At 32.0% G+C, this 15,477-nt stretch overlaps 1 protein-coding gene across 1 annotated transcript; it reads right to left on the reverse strand.

The window, feature by feature from the left end:
• Nucleotides 1–312: 312 nt before the first annotated feature.
• On the reverse strand, nucleotides 313–5,642 carry LOC142532953 (agamous-like MADS-box protein AP1). The gene is made up of 8 exons (XM_075639513.1): nucleotides 5,032–5,642; nucleotides 2,129–2,207; nucleotides 1,874–1,938; nucleotides 1,665–1,764; nucleotides 1,507–1,548; nucleotides 1,299–1,340; nucleotides 868–989; nucleotides 313–668 (listed from the first exon to the last, which is right to left on the reverse strand). The coding sequence occupies exons 1-8, from the start codon at nucleotides 5,214–5,216 to the stop codon at nucleotides 569–571; spliced, it is 735 nt and encodes a 244-aa protein (XP_075495628.1). The 5' UTR covers nucleotides 5,217–5,642; the 3' UTR covers nucleotides 313–568.
• Nucleotides 5,643–15,477: the final 9,835 nt, after the last annotated feature.

Genomic DNA, 15,477 nt, shown 5'->3' on the forward strand with positions numbered 1-15,477 from the left:
CTTCAAACAAAAAAAGAAAGAAAGAAAATTAATTTACAATTTAATGTTTGTTTATTGAGTTGTTTCTTTTTGGCACTCTAGTTTATTTTAAAGTAACAACGTACAAACTCGTGACAAATTTTGGCTTTATCTCATAAATATTTTTTTAAAAGAAACAAATAAATAAATAAAACCAAACAGAATTAGTTCATTTTCAATCCCCAAAACAATCTACTTTTTCAAGTGGTGGAGATCAAGGTCACGTCACAAGATTTCTCTGATTGTAAAATACGTCAAGAATAGCATGAAATTTTCCATATTAAGTTTTTGGAGAACTCACGCATGATCGCAATAAGTTCACGAATACATAGTATAAGATATTGGCATTACATTGTTATTTTCTCCGAGTTGTTCCTCTGGTACTAGAATAGTTCAAGACTCCATAATTACTATCATCTGAGTAACTCATGCATGGAATAACTAAATATTTATCAAGATTATGTTTTGGACTAGAAGATCATGAACACTTGGGAACATCGTACTCTCGCCCTCGGAGTCAAAGCGTTAATTACTCCATAGACAGTGATTTTCAGGAAGCAAAGCATCCAAGATGACACGAATAGAGGGAATCGAGAGTGAGGTCTAGCTCATTCCTTCTAGCTTCTGCAGCTTCTCCTTCGAACGCACCTCTGCGGCGAATAAGTAATGCTGAGTAGATTACATTAACCATTTCCAAAGATTCTATCTTGTGTTTCACCTCATTATGTCATGCCAACATATATAAATATGGATCATTTGGAATGTGGTCTACGTAGGGATTCGAGAATGTTTCTTTATTATTTTTGTTTTTTTGACATACTATACGAGAGAAGACAGAGAGATACTAACCCATTGTTTAAACAAGGAAGTTGTGGAGCCATTAAAAATGGCGACGGCAGCGGCGGTGCAGTAGGGCCGTATTGCCGCTCCCATTGCATTGACTGTATCATTTCCTTCCCTTTCTCCTTGATCTTTTTGAAATCATGGAACAATACACGTTTTAGTAAGGTGAGGGGGGCTGTTATAAAATATGCCCTATAACAAGCACATGTTTTTTTAGATCAAGACCCCCTCGATTTTCGCAAGTACGTCGAGTCTAGACTAGTTCGAATCAAACCCAAGCTGGAAGAAGGTCTCGTAGTATCTATCTCTCTATGACTATATATAAGACCCGAAATCATGCATTTTTTCGTTTGATTCAATAAGTGTTGCATGTTAGTTTCACAATCAAAATCTAAACCAGAAAATTGGTGACAATGCATTAATTTATGACTAATCACCTTTTTCGTCAGGATGCTGTTTTGTTCTCGTATTTCCTTCTCCTGTCCAAAAACATGTTAAACTTTTTGAAACCGAGATTATCAAATTTATGACGACCAAAAACACTGCATATGCTTGAAATTTTCTTGAGAAGTGACAACATAGATTGTGTAGTGAGAATAATTGTGCATATATATAACACCAAACTTTTAGGTTAAAAGACCTAACCTTTCGTTGCAGCTCAGAAATAGAATCATACAAGAGCTGGTTCTGTTAGAAAAAAGCACGGGCTCACACACAACACCGGCATAGAGATTGTTCGTTAAAGAAATGGCAGATCGAAAACATAAAAAAATCGAAATATGCATTAAAAAGATAGGTTTTACTTTTCTGTTTCGAATGTTCTTAAGGGAAGTATCAAGCTGTTGCTCCAGATTCTGAAGATCTTTCTGGCTCATCGAATCAAGATCATCTCCAATATAGTGCCTGACTCAATGAGTTAATTAACAAAAATATTTCACCAAGAAGCATAACCAAAAATAAATAAAATAAACGTCATGCATATATATATCTTGGAGTTTTAAGGTAATTTTACCTGTTATTTCTTTCCAAGAGCTCAATCCTAGCCTTCAGTTTGCTATACTCAAGGCTCCAATTTGCCTGAGAAATTCGAAAATAATTAAGAACGTTGAAAATCATGATCCGGTACCAGATATTGCTCACAAATCCGATACCACGTGTCCACGTCACTACAGCGAAAAATGATGAAAATTGAAAAAAAAAATAGTGAAAATTAGTCGATTAAGACCGTCATTTTTAGTTCTACCATGCTGATATATTTGGGGCTTACAGGTGACTCAGGTTCATTTGGAGCTAATTGTCTTTCCGCAAACGTGTATCTTTCATACCTCTCCAGGATCCTGTCCATGCTGCCATCCAAGAAATTAAATTGATCAGCTAATAGAAATTAAATTCAGTTGTTTCTTTCCCTATTAATAAATTAGAGCATCCAACATTATTTTTATATTTCCGAATTAAAATTTATAATTTAATTACGGGTACCTAAAAAACTATCAAATCAATCATATTTCTTGTAAGGCACAAAGGTGCTGACACAATTAAGTACATGCCTTGTTCCCTATTCTGTGGCAAGGCAGTTGCTATGGATCCATCATCCAAATACTCGTCCAAAAATCTAGCTTTAAAACATGTGATAACTAAGGAAAATTTTTTTTTTTGGTCTTATATGTCAAAATTTAGCAAAATATTGTACAATGGATTAAAAAGTTATAAGATATTTTCAATATATAAAAAGTGGCAAATGTGTACTCCACAGAGTACTTTCGACTAGTAAATCTTGTTAGAGGAGCCTCAACTTTATAATGCAGATCAAATCAAATGAAGAAATAATATAAACCAAGTGAAACTAGTATGTTTTTACGTAGATAATAGACTCGCGAGGATCGATTAGCAAAGTACAAACAATTAGGGATAAAATTCCTAAAAAAAATTTATAAAAATCATGTTGAGCAGTCCAGCATTTAGCTCAGGAGCTATCGGATCGGTAGAGCATGTGATAACCTCTGTCCCTTATAGTTTTTCGCGGAAATTGAAAAACGTAAATATTCGACTACTTTCTGATACCATGTTATTGTTGTATGATGATACCTTCGCTACTTTTGCTTCTTGAATTGGGAACTCATTCAGTTCTTTGCCCTTAAATATATATTGAGTCTTTTAGATAAACTCAAGAAGCGAGAATGCACAAGTCAGAATTAAATAAGTTGGATAGGCTTTATTTCTCTTTAATGGGAGGGATTATTTTTCCTTAGTTAATTAAATTCGTCCAATAATCATTGCATTTGTTTAATAAATTGGCTGATGAAGCCAGCAAAGTTACGTTGAGAATGAAGTATCATCCACTATGAAAAAAAGTATTTGAGTTTGATGTGCTTTTTTCCTTCAAGATTTCATGGGTTCTTTGTTTGACTTTTCAGTGAAGATTCTCTGCTCAAAAGCTGAATATAGGATATTTATTATCGTCAAAATTCAAAATCACATTTCAGTTTACACACACACATACTTTCAAAATTAAATTTCTCTCTTTCCTAAAAACAAATAAATGTACATCTACTAAAGGCTAAACTAGAGGAACATTTTAATAAGTTACAAAATCACAGTTAAAACATTTCTCAAAGTTTCATAAAAATCATATAAAAACTTTTGAGAGAGAATTTCAATGGAAATACAAACCAAACTTCACATCCATACCATTATTTATTCTTCAATTGTTAGAAGTTTTCCCAATTAACCACGGCGTGATATAACAAGTAAAGACTTGTCGATGACTTATAGTCTATCTGATACAAATATCCCTAGGTTTAAAACGAGGTATTGGGTTCGACGCTAATTATAACAAACCCCTCAGACAACTTATAAAAACAAGATAATGTTTATCTGTATTTTTCCAAACACAAAACAAGCAACTAAATAAAAGCATATACGTCATTAAATGGCATACATAAAAACACCTCGAGATTGAACCCACTATTTTTTTTTTTTTTTTTTTTTTGCAAATTAGCGTCTCTTTCAATAAATGGTTAATATTATTTGAAAGAATTGAAAGTAGAAAAATATCTTGCAACATGATTCCTTTCTAATTAATAAAAGAACCATGATTTTTGGATCTATCTTAATTTCGAGGATCCAGCTGCATGCGTGTTAATTAATATACATTAATTTAGTCAATTATTTCTATATTACTTCTTCAATCACGTTTTTTTCTAGATATTATTTAACGTAAGATTATTACAAATTTGTTTATCATAATTCATAAATATATGTGTCTGTTTTTATGTTCATATCAAAACCCAAAAAAAGAAACCCTGACGAACACTCTTTTGTTAGATCGCATATATATGACAAAACGTTTGTTCGATTTCACTACTAAGTTCAAGTCCCAAGATCCAAAACAAAACGTGATTCAAAGATCCAAAACAACCAATAGTTATTGGGGGGAAAAACACGTTTCGATTATTGACTGCCAAGCTAAAATTTGAATATATCCGAGTACTGGTGTCTGCAGTTAGCAGAAACCAAGACACCAAGGACATTACAGAATAGATTTTGTACATATTCACTGGATAAAACGTCACCGGGATAAGATGATCTGTCAAGAGCTCATAAATTAAGTTATCTGTTGGGAAAACTACTTGTGAAAATAATTAAAATCTTGCTTTTTACTGTATAATAATTAATGACTGAAAAGAAGTGGAAAAAAATTTGTTTAGCAACCAAACTGGCTGAGATTCACTTAATCTTACATAAAGATTCACATAAAGAGTTTATGTAATATATATGTAAAATGAAATCTAGTTAGGTCTTATATTGGCCAAAAGCTGAGAATAAAACAAGAGACGAATTACACAAGAAACGACTGTGTTCTTCGAAAGAACCAAGGCTTTCAAAATCTAGTTTCATAAAAATACATACTTGTCATATCCAAATCTTAAATTTTGAAAGTAAAATGATAGAAGAAAACCTATAAACCCATCGAAAGCACAAAAAACAAGAATAATGAATGAAAGATACAGTAAAAAAAAAAAGAAAAGAAACCCTACTTTTAAAGCTGATTATTATAATTTCCACAAAAACTCACAGATCCCATGTCCAAAATAAGATCAATTTTCACAAAATCAGTCAAGATAAGTTCAGAAAAAGATTTAATTATTGAAAAGGGTATCTAAAACTTACCAAGAATCGGTAGCATACTCAACAAGCTTTCCCTTATGGGAAAAAACAATCAAACCAACTTCTGCATCACATAGAACAGAGATCTCATGAGCTTTCTTCAGCAAACCCCCTCTCCTCTTCGAGAACGTCACCTGTCTGTTGATCTTGTTCTCGATTCTCTTCAGCTGTACCTTTCCTCTCCCCATTGGATTTTTTTTTAAATTTTTTCTTGAAACCAAGCAGGCAAGCCCAATAATTATCAGAAAACAAGACCTACAAATGGAAACCCTGAAATGTAGTGTGTATTTTTTCACCTCGACAGATAAAGAAAGAGATTATCAACACACATCATCACTGCTTTGGTAAGAGAAGTAACAGTTCGGCTTTCATTATATTTTGCTAATGTTGTTTGTTTTCCTTCAGTGAAAAGGAATCGGGTTTGTTCATCGATGGGGTAATTCAACAATGTTGTCTCATAAAGCAAGCACAGTCATGGGATTGATGGGATTGCGAAACCGGAAACCTTTTCTGGTTTCGGGGAAGGGAAAACCGAGTGGTTTTTTAAGGATGCGCTGTCGAGCTGAGATTGGGTGGCGGGCTTGGATCGTTGTTTGTCTGGTGGATTATGGGGTTCACAGTTCTTGAGAGGATGGCCGTACGATAAGGCATGCGATGGAGATACATATACGGATTTGGACTTATGTGTGTAATTGTGTTTAGGTGAGGAGTGGGAACCGATCCACTTACTTGGCTGAGGTTTTTTTTCTATTTATCAATAAAAATAATTCATTTGTATTATTTTTTATTATTTGAACAGTAAATGATCAATAAATCTCCAATAACATACATTTATTTATTGATAGTATTTGTGAGAAAAATACGTGTTTGCACTATCTAATCGACAAATAAACGTTTTTGCATTCCTTGAATCCACATTTTTTTCGGATAAAAATTGGTACAAAACATTGAAAATATGATATTTAAGTATTAAATGTTTCATATATAATACTAATATATAGTTTTTGAGTACTCAAACATGTATAACAAATATCATTATTAATAACTTGTGTCTTTTCTAGGATAAAAATCAGTAAAAAACATTAAAATTACTATTATATGATATTGAGTATGAAGTGTTATTGGTCTGATAGTAATATATGATTTTTTAGTACTCAAACATGTATAACAAATACTGATATTAATGACCTATGTCTTTTCTCCAATAAAAATCAGTACAAAACATTGAAAATTTGGTATTAATATATGATATTTGAATATCAACTATTTTAGATATAATATTGGTATATGATATTTGAGTACCCAAACAAGTGTAACAAATGTGAATATTAATATAGTTGTTCCAATTTTATACTTAAAATGTTATCTTTTGTACTAATCAAATATTTTGTACTCAAATATCATACATCAGTACCAAAATTTTAATGTTATGCACCGGTTTCATTTATGAAAAGATATGTGGGATCATGATGTGCGTAATTTTTTTTTTTTTTTTTGGTGTGAATAAGATAGTGCATAAACTTTTTTTCTCATACAGTGAATGAACACTCATTCATGTTTGGATTTAGAGATTTAAAAGCTAGTTTCCTTTTTCTTTGATATGATATGATATGATCCGTCAAAATTTTGGCATGAGAATTTTTAGAGAATTCTAATATGTGGTTTTGATTATTTTTGTGGTGCGAAGGAAGATTTGGAGATGATTATATTCCATGGGAGAGAAGAGATATTTGATACTGTTTGATTCATGTAATTATTATTTTTTTCTTCCTACAAAAATATATTTTATAAAATGACATCTGATTAGAAAGAACATTATTGTCATTTAAAAAATCTATAGATTTAATTTGCAAATATTCTTTCTTTTACCTTTTTGTTTTGCAAAATCATTGAGAAAAAAAGTTGATTGATGAGGTTGTTATTTGATCGTATCCAAATACATATTGAGAATGTATACGAAGTAATAACAAGAGAATTGCTTTACTTCTGTTTATTTTAGGGGGAAATTTTCATTTTGATCATGTATATTTGGTTATATGAATTGTTGGTCCTAATTGACATGACGTTAACGTGCCACAAATATACAACACGAAAATTGCAATTTTCCCTTTCGTTTAGTGGCGGAGCAAAGTCCTCGACATGCATCTTTAATTTTTTTTATATGGAAAATTGGAATTTTAATAATGTAAGTTGGTCTGCAATTGGTTTTAGTCATGTAACTTGTCAATATTTTATTTTCATCCACTAACTTGGAATTTATTTTTATCTTTTTTATCTGAAACCACTAAATTTATCAAATATTGTTTATTTGGAATGAATTTCTAATACATGACTCATATAGCAAGAATAAAACCTATATTATAGACATTAAAATATATCTAAGCAAAAATAAAAGAAAACGATGAGATTTTTTCCTCTCATTTTGAAATATTTGGCGTCATTTTGTTTTATTTTTCCCATTCTTTTCGTTTATATTTATTTTTATGTATGTAATATGAATTTATTCTAGTTACATGAGATGTACATGAGCATCGATGTCAGATAAATAATATTCGAAAGACTTAGCGGTTTTTGGCCAAAAAAAAAAAAAAAAACCAAAACAAAAAATAATCCAAGCTACATGTTTAAAACTGTTGTGAAAAAGTAAAAATTTATGGTAAAAAGTAAAAATCTCAAACTCTCAAAATTTACCAAACTACACACTTTATAATATTTTTCTCTCTACTCAATTGTGATTTTCTTCACAAATGAGAGATCTATTTATAGGAAATCTTTACAAATAATCCAAAAATAAAATACATCATTACCTACATCATCACAGACTAATTTTCAATATTTACAACTCTTATTTTCAACATTCAAATATTCAACATTCAAATATTCAATACACACATTTTAAATATATTTTTCAACACTCCCCCTTGTGATGATGATCATAATGATTGTCTTCATTACGTGTTTTTATAATGACTCGTTAAAAACCTTACTAGGAAAAACCCAGTGGGATAAAAACCATAGCAAGGGAAAAAGAGTGCAGTCACGTAAACTCCCCCTCATGTTGACACGAACAATTCTTCACAAATTTCGTAGATTGCGCATCCAAATATTATATATATGCTTTCTGAATATTGACGTAGGAAGCGCCTTTTGTGAAGAGATCTGATGAATTTTCACTTGATTGAATGTGACGAACATCAATACATTTATTCTTCTCAAGCTCCTTGATGAATGCGAAGAACTTAGGAGGAATATGTTTAGTTTTGTCGCTTTTTATGTATCCTTCTTTCTTTTGAGCAGCACATGCAGCATTATCTTCATATAGTATCACAGGCTTCTCGTCGAATGATAATCCGCATGAGATTTGGATATGTTGGGTCATTGATTTTAACCACACACATTCACGACTTGCTTCATGTAGTGCAATAATCTCGGCATGATTTGATGAAGCTGTTACGAGCGTTTGTTTCTGTGAACGCCAAGAAATTGCAGTGCCTCCACGAGTAAAAACATATCCAGTTTGGGAACGTGCCTTGTGTGGATCAGATAAGTATCCAGCATCGGCATAACCAATTATACTTGGATTAGCATCTTTTGAATACAAAAGTCCCAAGTCTGTCGTTCCTCGTAGATAACGGAATATATGTTTAATTCCGTTCCAGTGTCTCTTTGTTGGATATGTGCTAAATCTTGCCAACAAATTTACGGCAAAAGATATATCAGGCCTTGTACAATTTGTAAGATACATAAGGGCACCGATAGCACTTAGATATGGTACTTCTGGACCAAGAATATCTTCATCTTCTTCACATGGTCGGAATGTATCCTTTTCTATGTTTAATGATCTAACAACCATTGGAGTACTTAAAGGATTTGATTTATCCATATTAAAACGTTTAAGGATCTTTTCTGTATAATTTGTCTGGTGAATAAACATTCCACATTCTTTTTGTTCAATTTGTAAACCCAGACAATACTTGGTTTTTCCAAGATCCTTCTTTTCAAATTCTTCCTTCAAGTATGACACAACTTCTTGAATTTCCTTATTCGTTCCAATGATGTTTAAATCATCAACATATACAGCAATAATTACCCATCCGGATGTTGTTTTCTTAATGAAAACACAAGGGCATATTGAATTATTTATATATCCTTTTTTCATCAAGTGATCACTTAGTCGATTATACCACATTCGACCAGATTGCTTTAACCCATATAATGATCTTTGTAATTTCACAGAATAACATTCTCTAGGTTTTGAACTTTGTGCTTCAGGCATCTTAAATCCTTCAGGGATTTTCATATATATATTACTATCAAGTGATCCATATAAGTAAGCTGTAACAACATCCATAAGACGTATTTCTAAATTTTCAGATACCGCCAAGCTAATCAAATACCGAAACATAATTGCATCCATCACGGGAGAATACGTTTCTTCATAATCAATTTCAGGCCTTTGAGAAAAACCTTGTGCAACAAGTCGAGCTTTATATCTCACTATTTCATTTTTCTCATTTCGCTTTCGAATAAAAACCCATTTGTATCCAACAGGTTTTACACCTTCAGGTGTAAGGACTATAGGTCCAAAAACATTACGTTTATTTAGCGAATCCAATTCAACCTGGATGGCTTCTTTCCATTTTATCCAATCCTGCCAATTTTTACATTCACCAAAAGATTTTGGTTCATGATCTTCATTATCATTTATGATGTCGATTGCCACATTATAAGAAAATATATCATCAATTTCTTCTATATCTTTTCGGTTCCATATTTTTCCAGTATTAATGTAATTGATAGAGATTTCATGATTCTCGTCAGTTTGTGGTTCTGACAGAATATTTTCATCATCATGTGTTTCTTCAGGAACATCATTCTCTATTTTGTGATCATCATGTGTTTTTTCAGGAACATCATTCTTTATTTTGTGATCATCGTGTTTCTCTATTAATTTTCTTTTTCGAGGATTTTTATCCTTGGAACCGACTGGCCTTCCACGCTTCAGGCGTTTAATGACATCATGAGTATCTTCAATTTGTTTCTTTGGAATTTCAATTCGAGCAGGGGCATTTGCAGCATGTATATATGATTTAGTCACCCCTTTTGTGTCTGCAAATGCATCTGGTATTTGATTTGCTATTCTTTGCAAGTGCACAATTTGCTGTACATCTTTTTCACATTGTTTTGTTATTGGATCCAGATGTAACAATGATGATACATGCCATGTAATTTTCTTTTCGGTATGTTTCTGTTCTCCCCCTAACATTGGGAAGATTTCCTCATTAAAATGACAATCAGCAAAACGTGCTGTGAACACGTCGCCTGTCTGAGGTTCAAGATATCGAATGATTGATGGACTATCATAACCGATATAAATTCCAACCTTTCTTTGAGATCCCATTTTCTTTCGTTGCGGTGGTGCAATAGGCACATACACCATACATCCAAAAATTCTCAGATGAGAAATGTCTGGTTCTTTACCAAATACAAGCTGCAATGGGGAGTATTTATGATATGCACTTGGTCTGATGCGAATTAATGAAGCAGCGTGTAAAATTGCATGTCCTCATATAGAAATAGGGAGCTTTGTTTTCATAATCATTGGTCTAGCAATCATTTGCAGACGTTTAATCAATGATTCAGCCAATCCATTCTGTGTATGTACATGAGCAACATGATGCTCAACAATGATTCCCATAGACATACAATAATCATTGAAAGTTTGGGAAGTAAATTCACCAGCATTATCAAGTCTAATTTTCTTGATTGTATAATCGGGAAATTGATTCCTCAATTTTATTATTTGAGCAAGTAATCTTACAAATGCAACATTTCGAGTTGACAATAAACATACATGTAACCATCTGCTGGAGGCATCAATTAATACCATAAATTATCTGAATGGTCCACATGGTGGATGGATTGGTCCACAAATATCACCCTGAATACGTTCAAGAAACATTGGTGATTCAGTTTGGATTTTGGCTGGTGATGGTCTTATAATAAGTTTTCCAAGAGAACATGCTTTATATTGAAACTTATTATTCTGAAAGATCTTCTGATCTTTCAGCGGATGACCATGTGTATTTTCTATAATTATTCGCATCATTGTTGAACCAGGATGTCCCAATCGATCATGTCAATTGGTTAATATTGAAGAATTATCAACTACCATGTTTGATTCAATCGGACTTATATGTGTATAATGCAATCCAGTAGGGAGCATTGGTAGTTTTTCAATCACATATTTCTTTCCTGATTTATATGTGATAAGACACATATATTTCTTATTCCCTTCATTCATTGTTTGAGTATCATACCCATGGGAATATATATCATTAAAACTCAACAAATTTCTTTTCGATTGTGGTGAATATAAAGCATCATTGATCAAAAATTTTGTATCATTAGGTAACAAAAATTGTGTTTTACCACATCCTTTAATCAAGTCTACAGGACCTGATATTGTATTCACCGTTGTTTTTGTTGGTTTTAGTTCCAAGAAATATCTTTTATCTCGGAGGATAGTGTGCGTTGTACCACTATCGGGTATGCAAACTTCAGCTTTGCTCATAGCATTTTCCATTTTTTGAACTTCAAAAAAAGATGCAATGAAATAAAATTACTGGCAATATATATTTAAATATAACACATATCATAATTATACAATAAAACATTATATGGATACATGAAAATAAATTATTGTACATTTATATTCTACCACTATATTGTTCATTTTCAGAGAAATCATTGAGAAAATCTGCAGCATCAATATTGTTCATTTCTATCCCACCAATATATTGATCATTTCCAGAGAAATCATTCATAAAATCACCAGCATCAAAATGAGTTGAATCACTCAAATGGTCACTGCGTTCAGTGAAGTTGGTCTCCTTTTCTTTCTCCTTTAATGATTCTTTATAAAGTTTACAAAGGTGTTCAGGGGTTTGACAAATTTTGGACCAATGTCCTGGAGTACCACATCTGAAACAAGAACTTTCATATCTTTTGAGTGATTCTCATTAACACTTGTATTCTCATGATGCCTTTTCTGTGGATGGTTTGGGACGCTCTTTTGAGATGAATTATAAAAATAAGTATCTCTATTGTTTTCAAAACCACGGCCTCGACCACGACCACGACCAATTCCACGTCCACGTCCACGTCCACGACCTCGACCTCAACCTCGACCAAAACCTTGTCTTTGAATTTGATTTTGGTTTCCAGGTTTAAATTCATTTTTACTTACAGCATTTACTTCTGGAAATGCTGTTGATCCAGTGGGTCGGGACTGATGATTTCTCATTAATAGCTCGTTGTTTTTTTCCGCCACAAGAAGATAGGCGATGAGTTCAGAATATCTCGCAAATCCACGTACTCTATATTGTTGCTGTAGATTAATATTTGATGCATGAAACGTGGAAAATGTTTTTTTCAAGCATTTCCGATTCTGTGACCTCATGTCCACAAAATTTTAGCTGCGAGATTATTCGATACATCGCTGAATTATAATCGCTGACTTTCTTAAAATCTTGGAATCTTAACATATTCCATTCATCACGGGCGGTCGGAAGTATAACTTCCCTTATATGTTCAAATCTTTCTTTCAATCCTTTCCACAAAGCTATGAGATCTTTTTCAATTAAATATTCACATTTCAATCCCTCGTCGAGATGTCGACGCAAAAATATAATGGCTTTTGCCTTTTCTTGTGATGTCGATATGCCATTTTCTTTTATTGTCTCACTTAGACCCAATGACTCAAGATGCATTTCTACATCGAGAGTCCATGGCATATAATTTTTTCCCGTGATGTCGAGCGCAACAAATTCGAGCTTTGTCAAATTTGACATGGTGGTACTAAAAAAAAATTACGATGCATTTTATTAGTTAATGAATATTGCAATACAAAGTAATGGATAAACAACAAGTACAAGCATTTGTAAAAATAAAGAAAACACACGAGGAGGATATTCTCCGATAAATAAAAGACTCGTGAGTATGATAACCAAAATAATTAAAAATAACCTTGAGAAAGCCATCTTCTTTTTTCTTCGAAAATTTAGTGAAAAATAATTTTTAGAGAAGAATAGAAAGTTGGAGTGATTGAATGTGTTTATGAGATCATATTTATAGGGCAAAAACTAGCCGTTTTGTTACCGTTTATGACCGTTGGTGTATAAAAAAATAAAGGTATGTATTTGTATAATTTTATGGTAATAATATGGTGTATATAATATTAGACATATTTAAATAATTATGTATATCATATCATATTATTATAATGATGTGTCATAAGATATTTTATTTAAAAATCTTATAGGCTTTTATACTTGTCGTATCCCTTACCGGGAGTGTGGGATGTCGTCTTGACATCCTCCCAGGATTTATAACAATTTTTTGAAAAAATTTATTTTTATTATTAATAATAACATTATATTATATATTAAATATATACACAATAAATAAATAACAGTAAAATAAATATTATTATTTTTGTTACCTTTTTCTTCTATTTGGAGCTTGGAAAAGAATGGAGGACTTTTAGAGCTTCGTGCTGATAACGTGTTGTGAAAAAGTAAAAATTTATGGTAAAAAGTAAAAATCTCAAACTCTCAAAATTTACCAAACTACACACTTTATAATATTTTTCTCTCTACTCAATTGTGATTTTCTTCACAAATGAGAGATCTATTTATAGAAAATCTTTACAAATAATCCAAAAATAAAATACATCATTACCTACATCATCACACACTAATTTTCAATATTTACAACTCTTATTTTCAACATTCAAATATTCAACATTCAAATATTCAATACACACATTTTAAATATATTTTTCAACAAAAACCAATATTGACATGTTACAGTTCTAAACACAAAACCGACCAAGTTATAGGACTAAAATCACTTTTTTTTTTTTTTGTAATGATAAAATTTGTATACTTTCTAATTTTTTGTAAAGTCCGATCTCTAACGCGTTATAAAATTTGTATACTTTATATACGTACTTACAGAAAATTCGCGTTGTTCAAAATTTGAAGTTATTTAATTTCAGAGCCTTAGATGCCCCCAAACGATCCACTAATAATGTATTAGCAACAATTAACGATATTAATGTAAATAATTAAGAATCAAATACATAAATCTCGTCATTAGTTGGAAAATTAAGCCTTCATGTAAGATTTTTGAATATTTTTACGAATTAATTAGGATATATTACATTTTTTTTTGGTCACAGACTAGCTTGTTAATTAAATTACATTTAAGTTGAGTTGTGATATATATTTATTACATTTTGTACTAGCTTTCCTCCTACTTTCATTCAATTCATACACTAATTTTGCCATAGGTTGCGGGTCTTAATTTGGCTCTGCGAAAGCATTTTCGTGCAGATAATTAATACATTACATAGGTAATGAATGAAATTCAATTCTCGTAAATAATATGGTGCGTAGGTTGATGAAGTTTAAAGTATTCATCCCACCAAGACACATTCGGAAAAATAAATAAAGAGAATGCATGGCTGTCAAGAACAAAAATGTAATTAAATTTAAATACTGAGAATAAATAATTGGCAGCCAAAAAGAGAATCCATTACTAGTATCGATTGATTTCCTTCTTTTTTCATGGTCTAAAATGCACACTCCGTCCCAATTATTTAGGGGTCCTTGCATTTTTCGATTATCCCAAATATATAGTAAAGTTTCAATGTTTTTGGTCATATAACTTACATGATTATCGTTTGCAGTCATGTTTTCGGATAATTCACCGATAATAACCACTAATTTTTACATTTTTTACAAATCTAGTCATTTTCCACCTGAAAATGTTGATGTGACACCGAAAATTACTGACATAGCGCCGAAAAGTTTTTGCATATCTGATATCACATTAGCACTAATGTGGATAGAGAATTAAGAAAAAATACAAATCAGTATACTCAAATTGTGAATTATCAGATAACATGATTAAAAATGAAAATGTGATACATCTTATCACACGTCTTAAAAATTAAAAATTTAAAATTTAAAATGACTTTATAATATCTTACAATTGATTTTTATAGCAACTTGGTTTAATCATTTTCGTAAAACGAGGACGAATACGAAGTAGTTGCTATAGGAGCCCATTGTGTAGTCACGCAGGCGCAGGCCCGGGCTCGAGGCATGAAAGAATGGTATCAAAGTCGGTCATCGGCATGGAACACCGAGAAATAAGTGCTATGCGGGCCAAAGTGTTATGTGCATTGGAGCCACCTCTTGAACCTGCAGGGCAAAGTGCTACATGACGGGAGCCACCTCTTGAACTTGTAGAAGCCACCTCTAGATTCTCGGCGCTGGTGAATCGAGTGGTCCGCCGCGACGAGGACGTCGCGTTCTGTAGGAGTGGTGATTGTCATACCTCTTATCTCATATCTTAAAAATTAAAGATTTAAAATGAGTT

Source organism: Primulina tabacum, chromosome 18 (genome assembly GCF_025594145.1).
Source record: "Primulina tabacum isolate GXHZ01 chromosome 18, ASM2559414v2, whole genome shotgun sequence".
Taxonomy (NCBI): Eukaryota; Viridiplantae; Streptophyta; class Magnoliopsida; order Lamiales; family Gesneriaceae; genus Primulina; species Primulina tabacum.